Below are 13765 nucleotides of genomic sequence, written 5' to 3'. Positions count from 1 at the left end.
ACCCGGGTGAATTTGTGGCCTTGGGAAGAAAGTGGGCAAGACTATGGACTGATTTAAATGGAAATTAGTGACCACCTTAGGTAGGAATTTAGGGTGAGTGTGGAGAACCACCCGGTCATGGAGGAACCTTGTTTAGGGTGAGTAGGTCACAAGGGCCTGTAACTCACTTACCCTGCGAGCAGATGTAATGACTACTAGGAAAATAATTTTTCATGTAAGATATCTGAGTTCACAGGAGTTTAGGGGCTCAAAAGGAGGACACATGAGCCATGCAAGAACTACACTGAGGTCCCTGCCACAACCGGTGGTTGTAGAGGAGACTTAAGCTGTAGTAAGCCTCTCATGAAGTGACTCACCAGGGGTTGAGCCGTTATCGGGGCATCCCCTATACCTTGAGGGTACGCAGAGATGTCACTGAGGTGTAGTCAGATAGAGGAAGTCTGGAGTCCAGATTCCAAGAGGTGCCAGAGATAGTTTAAGTTTGGATGTGGGGCAAGAAAAGCAATCAAAGCCCTTCTGTGTGCACCACAAGGTAAACCTCTTCCATTTAGAGCAGTAAGATTTCTGCGTGGAAGGTTTCCATGAAGCTACGAGGACTTGAGAGACGCCACTAGAAAGATTGAGTGATTGTAGAATCAAGCTTTCAACATCCAGGCTGTTAGCGATAGGGTCTGGAGGTTCGGGTGGCGTAACTTGCCGTGATCCTGGACAGAGGTCGAGAAGTATGGGAAACCAGACTTGGTGTGGCCAATTCGGGGCTATGAGTATCATGGTGCCTCGCTCCTGTTGAGGCTTCACAAGAGTCTTGCTTATCAGTGGAATCGGAGGGTACGCATCTAGCAGATCTATGTTCCAGGGTGGGTGAAGGCATCCATGGTTGATGCTGTCCTGTCCCTGTGCAGAAAGCAGAAGCGTTCCACTTTGCGGTTCTGCTTGGATGCAAAGAGGTTGATGATCGGCTGACCCCACCGGTGGAAGATTCTGCATTTTCTGTACATTCTCTGTGCCTGCCAGATAAGTGGCTCACAGTAGAATGGAGTGCGACAGGGCCCAGGCCCAAATCTGCCCCACCTCTTGGCAGAGTAGATAAGAGTCCGTGCCCCCCTGTTTGTTCAGCTACCACATTGCAACTTGGTTGTCTGTTTGGATCAAGACTACCTTGTTGGAGAGGCATTCCTTGAATGCACAGAGGGAGTACCGCATCGCCTAAAGCTCCAGGAAGTTTATCTGACAGGTAGCTTCGGTTCTTGTCCAAGTCCCTTGGGTTTGAAGGCTTTTGACATGGGCTCCCCAACCTAGGTTGGATGTGTCCGTGGTTAAGGTCACCTGAGGAGCTGGTTGCTGGAAGGGTAGACCTGTTTGTAAGTTGGCCTTGTGTGTCCACCAAGCAAGAGACAAATAAAGTTGACTGGTTATGTGGACAAGGGACGTAAGCGGCTGAGTGGCTTGATGCCACTGAGACTTTAAAGTCCATTGTGGTAATATGGACTGTTTTAAAGTCCATATTACCACAGACTTTAAAGAGTGCCATTGGGGTAATATGGACTGTTGATGCCATGTGGCCGAGTAACGTGAGCAGCTGGTGAGCCGAGGCTGTTTGTCAAATGAGGATAGAGGTGGCTAGGTTGGACAGCCTGGTTGCGCGGTTGTTGGGTAAGAAGCCTTTGGCTACTGTGGTGTCTAGGTCTGCTCCTATGAAGGAGAGATAAGACTGTGTCAAGTGGGATTTCAGGTAGTTGATCAGAAATCCCAGTGAGAGCCGTATAGTGAGACAGAGGATGTTGAGGGCTCCTTGTCTGGACTGCGGTGTAAATGTACGGCCACTACTGCCAGGCACTTGGTGAACACTTGGGGCACCAAGGCCAGGCCGAATGGCAGTACTCTGCATTGATAATGCCCATGTCCCACTACAAATCGCAGGTACTTGCAATGAGGGGGCAAGATTGTAATATGGGCATATGCATCCTGAAGGTCCAGAGAGCAGAGTCAATCCCCTTGATGTAGTAGAGGAAGCATGGTGCCTAGGGACACCATCCTGAAACGTTCCTTGCAAAAAAAATGTGTTCAATGCATGGAGGTCCAGAATAGGCCGGAGGCCGCCAGTCTTTTTTGGAATTAGGAAATACCTGGAGTAGAACCCTCTCCCGTGCTGGGTCAAGGGAACCGGTTCTTTGGCCCTGGCACACAGAAGGGTTGAGAGTTCTGACTCGAGAAGTGTTATGTGATTGTCCTGGCTCCATGCTAGACTGGGCGGGGAGTCCGGGGGGTACAGTTGAAAAATTTAGACGGGAACAGTGGATTAAGATGGATAGCACCCACTGGTCTGTGGTAATTGGATGCCAATTGGTTGCAAAGTGACAAAGACGGCCTCCCACCGGTGGACTTGGGATCAAGGGGGGATGGTTGCTGCTCTCTGGAAAGGACTCAAAAACCGGTCGCAGGACTAGCTTGTGGAGCTGGCTGCACTCTAGGTGTCCTCGATTGCTCTCTGAGGGGCCCGAGCTGGTCAAGCACGGGTCGCAGGAGGAAAATATCTGCATAGTCTGTAGAATTGCTTTCTGACGTCCCTGCATAAGTTGATAGTTGACACAGGGTCTCATGATGATCTTTTAACTGGGTTACTGTGTCTTGGATTTTGTCCCCTAACAGGTTTTCTCCTGTACAGGGGAGATCTGCAAGCTTATCCTGCACCTCCGGCCACAAGTCTGAGGCCTTGAGCCATGCCCAGCGTCTAGCACTGATGCCCACTGCAGAGATTCCGGATGCTGTTTCAAAAGAGTCGTAAGCAGCTCTGACCTTGTGCTTACCTGCTTCCAATCCTTTCTGTAAGATGGAGGACAAGGTGTCTTGCTGTTGCTGTGGTAGCTTCTCTGCAAAATCCTGGTCTTGTTTCCAGTGATTTCTGTTATATTGGGTCATATATAATTGATATGCTGCTAGTTGTGCTATCAACATGGACCCTTGAAAGACCCTACGCCCCAATGCATCCAATGCCTTCTGATCCTTTCCAGGAGGGACAGAGGAGTGTGGACAGGATCTTTTAGCCTTCTTCTGGGCTGATTCCACAACCACAGAATGGTGGGGTTATTGGCTCTTCTGAAAACCTGGGGCATGTTGTACCAGGTAAGTAGCATCTGTCTTCCTGTTTAGGTCAAGCAGAACTTCGTGAACTGGTATCGCCATCACCTCTTTTGGAGCATCTACACATTGTAAGACCTCAAACATTTTGTGGCGAGCGTCCTCCTCCGTTATTAGTGGGAATGGTATGGACTCAGACATCTCTTTGACAAAGCTGGCAAAAGAGGTCCTCAGGGGGAGAACGACGCCTTTCCTCCAGGGATGAAGGCTCTGAAAGCAATTCCTTGGAATCATGTGAGGAATGGTCCAAGGATGCGTCCCTCCCATGGATTATAGGGAGTGTGTTCCTCATCCACCGGGATTCCTAAGGGAGGAAGGATGTCAAAAGCGAGAGGACGAGAAGGCACCTATGGATGTCGAGGTGGCATCGATGGATGCAGCATCGGCATCGAAGGCTGCGGAGTAGGCATCGAGGGCATTGAGGCGAATACGGTGCGCTTAGGCATCAACAGTCCCGAAGGCCCTGCAATGGGCTCCGGGGGTCTGCGGAGGCCCACAGGGGTCTGCGGAGGCTCGGTGCCCGGCACAGATTTCAGTGGGGAACGCCTTGGGGTCCCGGATCCAGAGGAGGATGGGAGCTCCTCTCCCCGGGCCCTCTTTGCAGGCGGCTCGGTGGAAATCGATGCCGCTGCGGTATCGGTGCCGGCACCGGGCGGGGATGCACGACAGTGCCTGTGGCAATGCTTCCCTTGGTACTCGGTCCGGTCCTTCTCCGACACCTAGGATGACACCGATGCTTTCGATGGTGTGGGTGACGGACGGTCACCTGCTCTCCGATGATCAAGGTGAGGCATCTCAGAGGTCGATGAGCCCTCTCCGGTTGGTGGCACTTGAAATGGAGTCGATGGAGCAGAACGTTTTGACGCAAACAACTGCTCCATCTTGTCCAGACGAGCACATCAGCCTTTGGGGGTCATTTGTGCGCAACTAGGGCATCGACTGACGTCGTGCGAGGGACCTAAGCACAAAACACAAACGGTATGCAGGTCTGTGATGGACATGGTCCTCTGACACTCGGGGCATTTTCTGAACCCAGTCGCCATCGAAAAAAGGTGGGTGCGCGGTCGATGACCGGGCACAGAGGAGAATGCCACCGGAAATCAACCGCAAACCGAGCGTCAGAGAAACAGGGCGCGATGGGGGACCCCGTGAGGGTAATTTTAGGAAGATTAAACTTCAAAGTTCTGAGAGAAAAGTTGTGAGAAATTTCTCACAGAGCTCCTAACCGCGAGGCAACTTGCTGCGTGGAAAAAAAAGAGACTGAAGGGGAACCCCTGGTGGCTATAGGGTTAGTGGCATGCTCAGTGTGCCAGTCAAAGTTCTAGAAACTTGGACAAAAGTGTTCTGTGCAGGGCTCCATCTGATGATGTCACCCATATGTGAGGACTACCATCCTGCTTGTCCTGGGAGAACTAGGTTTCTGATGGGGTTGCATTTCTGCAATGACATCAGAAACAACCTCCATTAACAGTGGCAATTAAACTAAATCTAAGAAAGATCCAATTATTAAAATCTGCTTTCTATAATTGTACCCTCCTACAGAAAGTATTCATTTATGGTTAATATTTATGACAGAAAAATGTGGGGTGAGCCCCTTTAAGTTTAGCAGCAGGAAAATATTTCCACAAAACCTAGGAAGGAGGGAACAAACAGAGAATAAGGTATAAGAAAACATTTTCCTCAATATAAAACAGCTGCACACGTTTTTTTCTGTATCCCTGCAGAATATGGATATGTTTTATTTATTTATAAAATGTATATACCACCTCTGAAGTCAACAATATAAAAATGAAGCCTCTTAGACGAAGTCACAGTACAACAGTTCATAACAGATGAAAAACAATCTGATGATATTAAAAGCAAAGCATTTTCCCCTCAGTGCCTCTTCCCTTAAACCCTTAGGCTTACCTACTCTTGGGATATTGGCAAATTAAATTTCAAGAGTAGACAGTGGCTTCTTGGCTGTCTGCCAATTAGAATGATTCTATAGCTTTGGCATGGTCGAAACTGATCAAGTTGCAGCTCTTACAAGGCTGGCTGAAGTTGCATGCTCCCTGATGTTCTTTATTGCCTTGAAGCTGTGACGTGCTCAGGGCTAAACACATTACAGCCATGGGCCTCTAAGAAGCAAAAGGGTTACCAAAGTGGGAAGCCTTCCAATAATATTAAGCATTACTGGAGGACTGAAGGGAAGGGATTAAAGGAGGGGTGTTTTTAGATGAGCCATAAATTTGCTTCCTACTACCTCAGCCTTCTCACCTGTCCAAGGAACATATTCTGGTTCCCTTTTGGCGCATTCATCTGCACTGTATAAAGCATTTTTAGTTTGGCAGTACTGGATAGCAACTTGCAGCATATCCTGGAAAAGAAGAGAAAGTTTAAATAAGCAATTTAAATATTTCCTTCTCTGATAAACTATATATGTATCCCACAGAAGCCCTGGGGTACTGAGTAATTTCCCCTTAGAATCAACATGAGGATAACACTTTAGCTCAGAAAGAGCACCACAATTGCAGACAGCTGTGTGGATGAAGAATATGTAGAGGTATATATTCAGCTGCTGTGCTAGTTCGTCAATTATACAAAACCGGCTAACTAGCAGGGTATAGTCAATGGTGCAGTTGCACTGCTGAATATACCCAGCTATCTTAAAGTTAGCCGGTTATGTATAACCGGCTAACTTTAGGAAAGCCCTATGGCCCGACCAGAGTTAGCCACATAAGGTAACCAGTTAGCCAGTTAACTTATGCGGCTAAGTACACTCCTCGCCAGAACTCTTCCTGCCCGCCCCATATTATCTGGCTAAATTCAACCGGATAAGGGTTGAATATAGCCAGGTAAGCCATTTAGACGGATAACTATTATGTTATCTGTCTAAATGGCTTTTAAATATGGATATCGTAGTATCAATTAAACCATAACAATAAACAGAATAAGTAATCTGACATCTCACCTATGAAAAATGTGTCCATATAACAGAAAATGTTTCTAATTTATTTTATTTTATTATAGATTTAAAACAATTTAAGAGGCAGATATACTGCACACAAATATATGTACATAAGAACATAAGGCATGCCATACTGGGTCAGACCAAGACCCAGATCAAGCCCAGCATCCTGTTTCCAACAGTGGTTATTTAACCAAAGTGTCCTAAGCTGCACAAGAGGTGTTTAAACATGACCTTATAGTGGTGAATTTCAAATGGGTCAAGATACACATGACTATAGTGGAAGTTCCTGAGAATGACACTTGAGTTGGAGGGTGCAGGGAATGTTTATAAGTAACTATATCTATGTGCATGAAGCTGTGTGTGTCAAACACTTTCCTTCTTGGGACTGAATCCTGGCTTGGTTACAACCCCTAACTGAACGGGCCTGAATGTTAGGTTCCATATAAGAAGCTACCACCCAAGAAAAAGATCTAGGCATCATAGTGGATAACACATTGTAATCGTCAGTTCAGTGTGCTGCGGCAGTCAAAAAAGCAAACAGAATGTTGGGAATGGTAAATAAAATGGAAAATATCATAATGCATCTGTATCGCTCCATGGTGAGACCACACCTTGAATACTGTGTACAATTCTGGTCGCCGCATCTCAAAAAAGATATAGTTGCGAAGGAGAAGGTACAGAGAAGGGCGACCAAAATGATAAAGGGGATGGAACAGCTCCCCTATGAGGAAAGACTAAATAGGTTAGGACTGTTCAGCTTGGAGAAGAGACAGCTGAGGGGGGATATGATAGAGGGGTTTAAAATCATGAAAGGTCTAGAATGGGTAAATGTGAATCTGTTATTTACTCTTTCGGATAATAGAAGGACTAGGGGTCACTCCATAAAGTTAGCATGTGGCACATTTAAAACTAATCGAAGAAAGTTCTTTTTCACTCAACGCACAATTAAACTCTAGAATTTGTTGCCAGGGGATGTGGTTAGTGCAATTAGTGTAGCTGGGTTTAGAGAAGGATTGGATACTTGGATACATTTGGATACATATTGGATCTTGGATACATCCAAGATCCATCACCTAGTCTTCGATGCTAAAGCCCTCTTTAGCTACGTTTCTAACCTCACACAAACAAGCCCTCCAGAAATAGCTCTCACCCAAGCTAAATCTAAAGCGGAAGAACTAGCAATATTTTTCAACAACAAAATCAGCAAACTTCTAACCCAGCTTCCCTCTAACACCGTTTATACATCAACCTCACCTCAGACCGCCGTCAACAATACCCGCTTAGCTGAACTGGAACTCACTTCCTCCATCGAGATCCAAGATATTCTACGGAAAATGAAACCTTCCTCTCACCCATCGGATCACATCCCCTCGAAATTGCTTCTATCAATTCCTGACGCCATCTCCAAATCCCTGTCAGACATCATAAACTGCTCAATACAACAAGGATCTTACCCAGATGACCTCAAAATGGCCTCGCTCAAACCACTACTCAAGAAACCTAACCTAGATCCTAATGACCCAAACAACTACCGACCGATCGCCAACCTCCCCTTCATAGCCAAGATCATGGAGAAATTGGTGAATACCCGACTCTCAAATTACATTGAAGAAAACAACCTCCTATTCCCATCACAATACGGATTCCGCAAAACACTTAGCACGGAGTCACTCCTCATCTCCTTAACAGATCACCTCATCTTGGGCCTTGATAAAGGTCAATCATTCTTATTGATCCTACTGGACCTCTCGTCAGCCTTTGACACCGTTAACCATTCCCTACTCATTAACCAGCTAGCCTCCTTAGGTATATCAGGCACAGCACTCTCCTGGTTCATATCATTTCTCAGCAATAGAGGATACAAGGTCAAGCTACAGAACAAAGAATCCTCACAACACCCTTCATCAGTAGGAGTCCCACAGGGCTCTTCCCTGTCTCCTACTTTATTTAACATTTACCTCACACCGTTATGCCAACTTCTCACCGACCTCAACCTCAAACATTTCCTGTACGCTGATGATATACAGGTCCTGATCCCCATTAAGGATTCCCTCGCAAAAACGCTGTCTTACTGGAACACATGCCTTCAAAAAATTCAACTCCTCCTCACCAGCCTGAACCTGGTACTAAATTCAGGCAAAACAGAACTCCTACTCATCACCTCTGAGAACAGCACCATCATCCCAACACAGCAAGACACACCAACAATTACACAAGTGAGAGACCTAGGAGTCCTAATTGACAATCGTCTGAATTTCAAAGCTACTATCAACAAAACAACCAAAGACTGTTTCTACCAACTACAGGTGCTGAAAAGAATTAGACCTCTTTTCCATGCCCAAGATTTCAGAACCATACTGCAAGCAATCATTTTTTCAAAACTGGACTATTGTAACAGCATCCTACTTGGTCTTCCCGCCTCTTACACCAAACCGCTGCAGATGGTACAAAATGCAGCTGCACGAATACTGTCAAACTCCAGGAGAAGGGATCACATAACCCCCATCTTAAAGAACCTCCATTGGTTACCCATACACTTTAGAATAATATACAAGGCCATTCTTACCACATACAAAAATATCCATCTACTGGCTCCCATTGACCTACAGATCCCTCTCCAACTACATAACTCGTCAAGACCGACAAGAGATGCATACAAAGGATCACTACAGGTACCACCGCCCAAATCCACCAGACACATCACGCTAAGAGATCGGGCATTCTCTACAGCCATTCCACCGTTATGGAACTCTATCCCCTCTAACATCAGACTGGAAACATGCATCTCAACCTTCAAAAAAAGACTAAAGACATGGATATTCATACAAGCATTCCCGGACTCAAACTGATATATCTCATCCTCGCCAATCCTTATCTCCAACTACACCATGATTAACCATCTCCATTATTGTTTACATGTTTGAATTAATAACCTGTCCTTTCTCTTCTTTCTCTGCCAAGTTCCAATCTCCCTGTTATATGTAACTGCATTTTCCGCACCACTGTTTTTAGTTTATGTTTACGATGCACCCCTGTTCTATGTGAACCAGCATGATGGGACTGCGTTCTCGAATGCCGGTATATAAAAACCCTAAATAAATAAATAAATAAATAAATAAATAAATAAATAAATAAAAATACTGTCTTGGAGAAATCAATTACCTGCTATTAATTAAGTTGACTTAGAAAATAGCCACTGCTATTACTAGCAACAGTAACATGGAATAGATTTATTTTTTGGGAACTTGCCAGGTTCTTATGGCCTGGATTGGCCACTGTTGGAGACAGGATGCTGGGCTTGATGGACCCTTGGTCTGACCCAGTATGGCATGTTCTTACATTCTTAAGAGAACAAGGACAGAGCCTAATGTGATCTACTAGGCCAGCTATGGTGTGTCAAACTAATTTCTAAGACCCAACACATGCAAACATTACAATATTGCATACAAGCAGTTTTAGAAAGAAATTTATGTTAAGAACATATGGAAAAATTATTACTTATCTGATAATTTCCTTTCCTCTAATGAAAGCAGGCCAATCCCCACAAGTGGGTTATGCACCTCTACCAGCAAATGGAGATGGAGTAAAAGTTGACATCACGGATATAGAGCCCTGCCCCGACATCAGCCCATCAGTATTCTCTGGAAAAGCCAAACTGTGGACAAACTGATTATACTTCAAAATGATTATCATCAATCAACCATTCATTCTTCCAACCAACAGAGAATTCTGAGTGCAGACAAAAGAATTAACATTCGCTAAACTGAGAGACTGGTTGAAACACTTATAAGTCCTCCAATGGTTTGTGGTTAAAAGAAAAGGTTACTCCAATTGTTCCACTTCTGGGGTAATATATGGAATCATGTGCCTGTGCCCTAAACTATATGTGGGTCGTATCTCCCAGAGCATTGGAATACGTCTGGTAGAGCATCGTTCCTGTTTAATAACCATGAAAATCACAGCACCGATGGTACAGCATTGTGGAGAACTCAATCATGTTTTTTCAGACCTTAGTTGGACAATTATAGAATCAATTGCGCAGGAAAGGAAGAGAGGCAATGTTATGGCATGGTTGAAGTTTCATGAGGCATTCTGGATTTTCACTTTGAAAACACAAGCTCTGAGTGGAATGAATGAAGAGCTGGATTTGATGAACATTTTGTAATAGTATGTCAATTATGAAACAACGTGTTAATATTATATTCAAGCAAAGATATTTTTTACAATCAGTCCTTTGGGGGATTTTGAGATTGGTTTGAAATGTTGGGTATTATTGTTTTATTTGCATTAAAAAACTTCATGAGTCCCCTTATAAGTAGACATATACCATGGACTAGCCCGAACAGTAGCCTTCTTTATGGCTAGTAAGTCCCCATAGTAACTGCTCATTTTTGAACAACAACATGTTCTCTTTCAAGTCGGCCCTTGCCAGTATTGAATACGAATGCCCATTTGGATGAAAACAGAGTAGAAGTTCCCTTTCAGATCATCATTTGACGTATTGCTGTCAGAACCTTAGGTTATAGAAACATAGAAATGACGGCAGAAGATGACCAAACGGCCCATCCAGTCTGCCCAGCAAGCTTTCGCTCTTGATTTTTTTTCATACTTATCTGTTACTCTTGGCCCTTAGTAACCTTTTGGTTCTATTTCCCTTCCACTCCCGCCATTAATGTAGAGAGCAATGTTGGTACTGCATCTAAGTGAAATATCTAGCTTAATTGGTTGGGGTAGTAACTGCCACAGTAAGCAAGCTACTCCTCGCTTTTTTTGAATGCAAATCCTTTTTTCCACATTTCCTCTTGCTGTTGAAGCATAGAGTAATGTTGGAGTCGCATTAACCGTGTGTATGTTTATTGAATAGGGGTATTATCTCCAGGTAGTAGCTGTCATTCCCACAAGCCACCCTCTCTTCATTCACATCCTCTAGACTTTATGGATCCACATTGTTTATCCCACACCCCTTTGAAGTCCTTCACAGTTCTGGTCTTCACCACTTCCTCCGGAAGGGCGTTCCAGGCATCCACCACCCTCTCCATGAAGAAATACTTCCTGACATTGGTTCTGAGGCTTCCTCCCTGGAGCTTCAAATCGTGACCCCTGGTTCTGCTGATTTTTTTCCCAACGGAAAAGGTTTGTCGTGGTCTTTGCATCATTAAAACCTTTCAAGTATCTGAAAGTCTGTATCATATCACCTCTGCTTCTCCTTTCCTCCAGGGTATACATATTTAGATTCTTCAATCTCTCCTCATAAGTTATTTGATGAAGACCATCCACCTTTTTGGTCACCCTTCTCTGGACCGCCTCCATCCTGTCTCTGTCCCTTCAGAGATACGGTCTCCAGAACTGAGCACAGTACTCAAGGTGAGGCCTCACCAAGGACCTGTACAAGGGGATAATCACTTCCTTTTTCTTACTCGATATTCCTTTCTCTATGCAGCCCAGTATTCTTCTGGCTTTAGCTATCGCCTTGTCACATTGTTTCGCCAACTTCAGATCGTTAGACACTATCACCCCAAGGTTTCTCTCCTGCTCCGTGCACATCAGCCCTTCAACCCCCCATTGAATACAGTTCTATTGGATTTCCACACCCCATATGCATGACGCTGCACTTCTTGGCATTGAATCTGATTGGTCACGCTGAACTAGTGAACTTGCATTTGATTTGCAGGTATTGAGTCAAGAAGTTAAATATAAAAAGGCAACACCCTTCCCCACAGTCAGTAGAGTTGATTACAATGGTTCAGTTACCCGTTGACTAAATTCTCTCAAAATGCTCCATGCACGTTCCGGTTTGCTTTGAAAGAAGAATCACCCCTGAGGAAAGACGAAGTCTGAAACGTGGCCTCATTGGGAGAATGAAAAGATAAGTGTTTTGCAATTAAGGATTATAACGTCTGGACTATAATTTCTGGGAATGAAGGAACATCATGTTTGGATTATGCTTAATATAAGATTCGTATAAAGAGCTCAGGTACATTGGAATAGTTAACAAATGGAAGAATACAGCGTAGCAGCAAACAAGATATGCTGTTTTTTGGGGTTTTTTTTAAAATATAAACAATCAAAATTAAGGTATTTTTTGGATTAAAGAAGGATTTCCTTGATGTCAGCTTTTCATAGGAAGGTGGTTGGCAGGTTAATGATTACAAAATACTGATTATTGGCGGGCTGCCAATTTATAATGTACAAAATATGAAACCACAACCCCTTTCAAAAAATGTTTTTTTCAGTTTATTTGCAGATTTAGAGATTGGACATCTTGCTAAGCTATAACTAAACCTTGCCATTCAGATGGATAACTAAGTTAATACAAGTAATAATGATGGAGGAACAGTTCAATTGTAACTTTCTATTTGAAATAAGTTCACTCTCACAGTATCACATTCAACTCCAGAATCTTTGTAATCTGGTAACTACCAGTATTACGGCTTATTGGCCCATTTTATCTTATAACTTCAATCGGGAAAAACCTCATATGTTGTAACGGTGATGTGACCAGACATAAGAAAGAGCAAGAAACACTTATCTCACAACTTGATATTCTTTTTTTCTGTTCCTGAATACTTGCCTATAACAACCGAAGTTTTGGTTGGACCACAACCAACGTTATATTATGACAGGGAAGCTCTATTAACTCCTCAGCAGAAGAAAACAGAGCAAGACATAATCACTCGTGTAACCAAATATTCTCCCTCCTCATGTCAAATGTATGCAAAGTCATTGGTTTTTGATTAAAATGTTTCGAGAGAGCTGGTTTTTGAAAAAACTCACGTCAAAGAAATAACTGAATTGCTCTCCTACAATTATTCTTAGCAATTACTTTTCGACAGAACATTTTAGTTAAAGAAAGGGATAAGACCGGTGATTGCAACAATTGGCTGGTAAATTTCTGAATCAGATTTTGTGCCAATACTGAGGTCTTCCCTTCACCAAAATTTAATAACTTTTTATGAAAAGGTAAAGTAAAAAATGTTCTTGATCATCAATAAAGTGTATTATTTTAGCAATTATATTTCATCACATTATCTCTGATAAATTTTTGACCAATACATTTCGTCAACTAGTCAATAATTTTGTAATCATTTGGAAACTAGTTGCTCCCCGATTCATTGATTCAAGAAGGAAAACATACAGAAACTCCACTACCGGTCTTCTAATGGCCTCATTTTGCTACCTGAAACAAACTGGTTTAAGGTATGGTATTAGAGAGGTACGGTATAATTAAGGTATGGTATTCAATGCTGTATTTGTTAATGTTGCTTAATGTAATTAGAAGAGCAGAGTTTGTTTTTTGGTTGTGTCTAATTCTCTATGAATGTTTCTATTGTCAACCAGCCTAGAATGGCAGAAAGGAAGACTATAAATTTCTTAAATAAATAAATGAATCTATGCTAAGTTTTATCAAATATGTTTCAAAGCAAGAAATACATTTAGGGGACAATTTTCAAATAGCCTGCGCATTTGCAAAGTATGCAAGTACTTTTACTGTGCTGACTGTAGCTAATTTTCTTTGAAAATTAGCTTACAAATTATGAGCACTAAAAGCACCAGCATACTTTGTACCTATTTGTGTGGGTAGCCATGGGACAGAAAAAGCTCACACACTTTTGAAAATCTTGTGTACATTGCTTTTTCCTCCAGGCTATGCCTTTTTAACTCAGTGAAAAATGT

At 43.3% G+C, this 13765-nt stretch overlaps 1 protein-coding gene and 1 long non-coding RNA gene across 3 annotated transcripts in view; one reads left to right on the top strand and one right to left on the bottom strand.

Moving 5' to 3' along the window:
* Positions 1-13765, bottom strand: part of NUP133 (nucleoporin 133) — a 271938-nt gene that overhangs the window by 119667 nt on the left and 138506 nt on the right. The window contains exon 17 of the mRNA XM_029594184.1: positions 5398-5497. Coding sequence (XP_029450044.1) covers positions 5398-5497 — 100 coding nt within the window. The remainder of the gene's footprint in view (positions 1-5397; positions 5498-13765) is intronic.
* Positions 1-13765, top strand: part of LOC115087249 — a 221397-nt gene that overhangs the window by 121648 nt on the left and 85984 nt on the right. The gene's annotated exons all lie outside the window — the stretch shown is intronic.

The sequence above is a fragment of the Rhinatrema bivittatum genome, chromosome 3, assembly GCF_901001135.1.
Source record: "Rhinatrema bivittatum chromosome 3, aRhiBiv1.1, whole genome shotgun sequence".
NCBI lineage: Eukaryota > Metazoa > Chordata > Amphibia > Gymnophiona > Rhinatrematidae > Rhinatrema > Rhinatrema bivittatum.
Note: the sequence above shows the minus strand (reverse complement) of the source record. Positions and strands in the feature narration are given on the sequence as shown.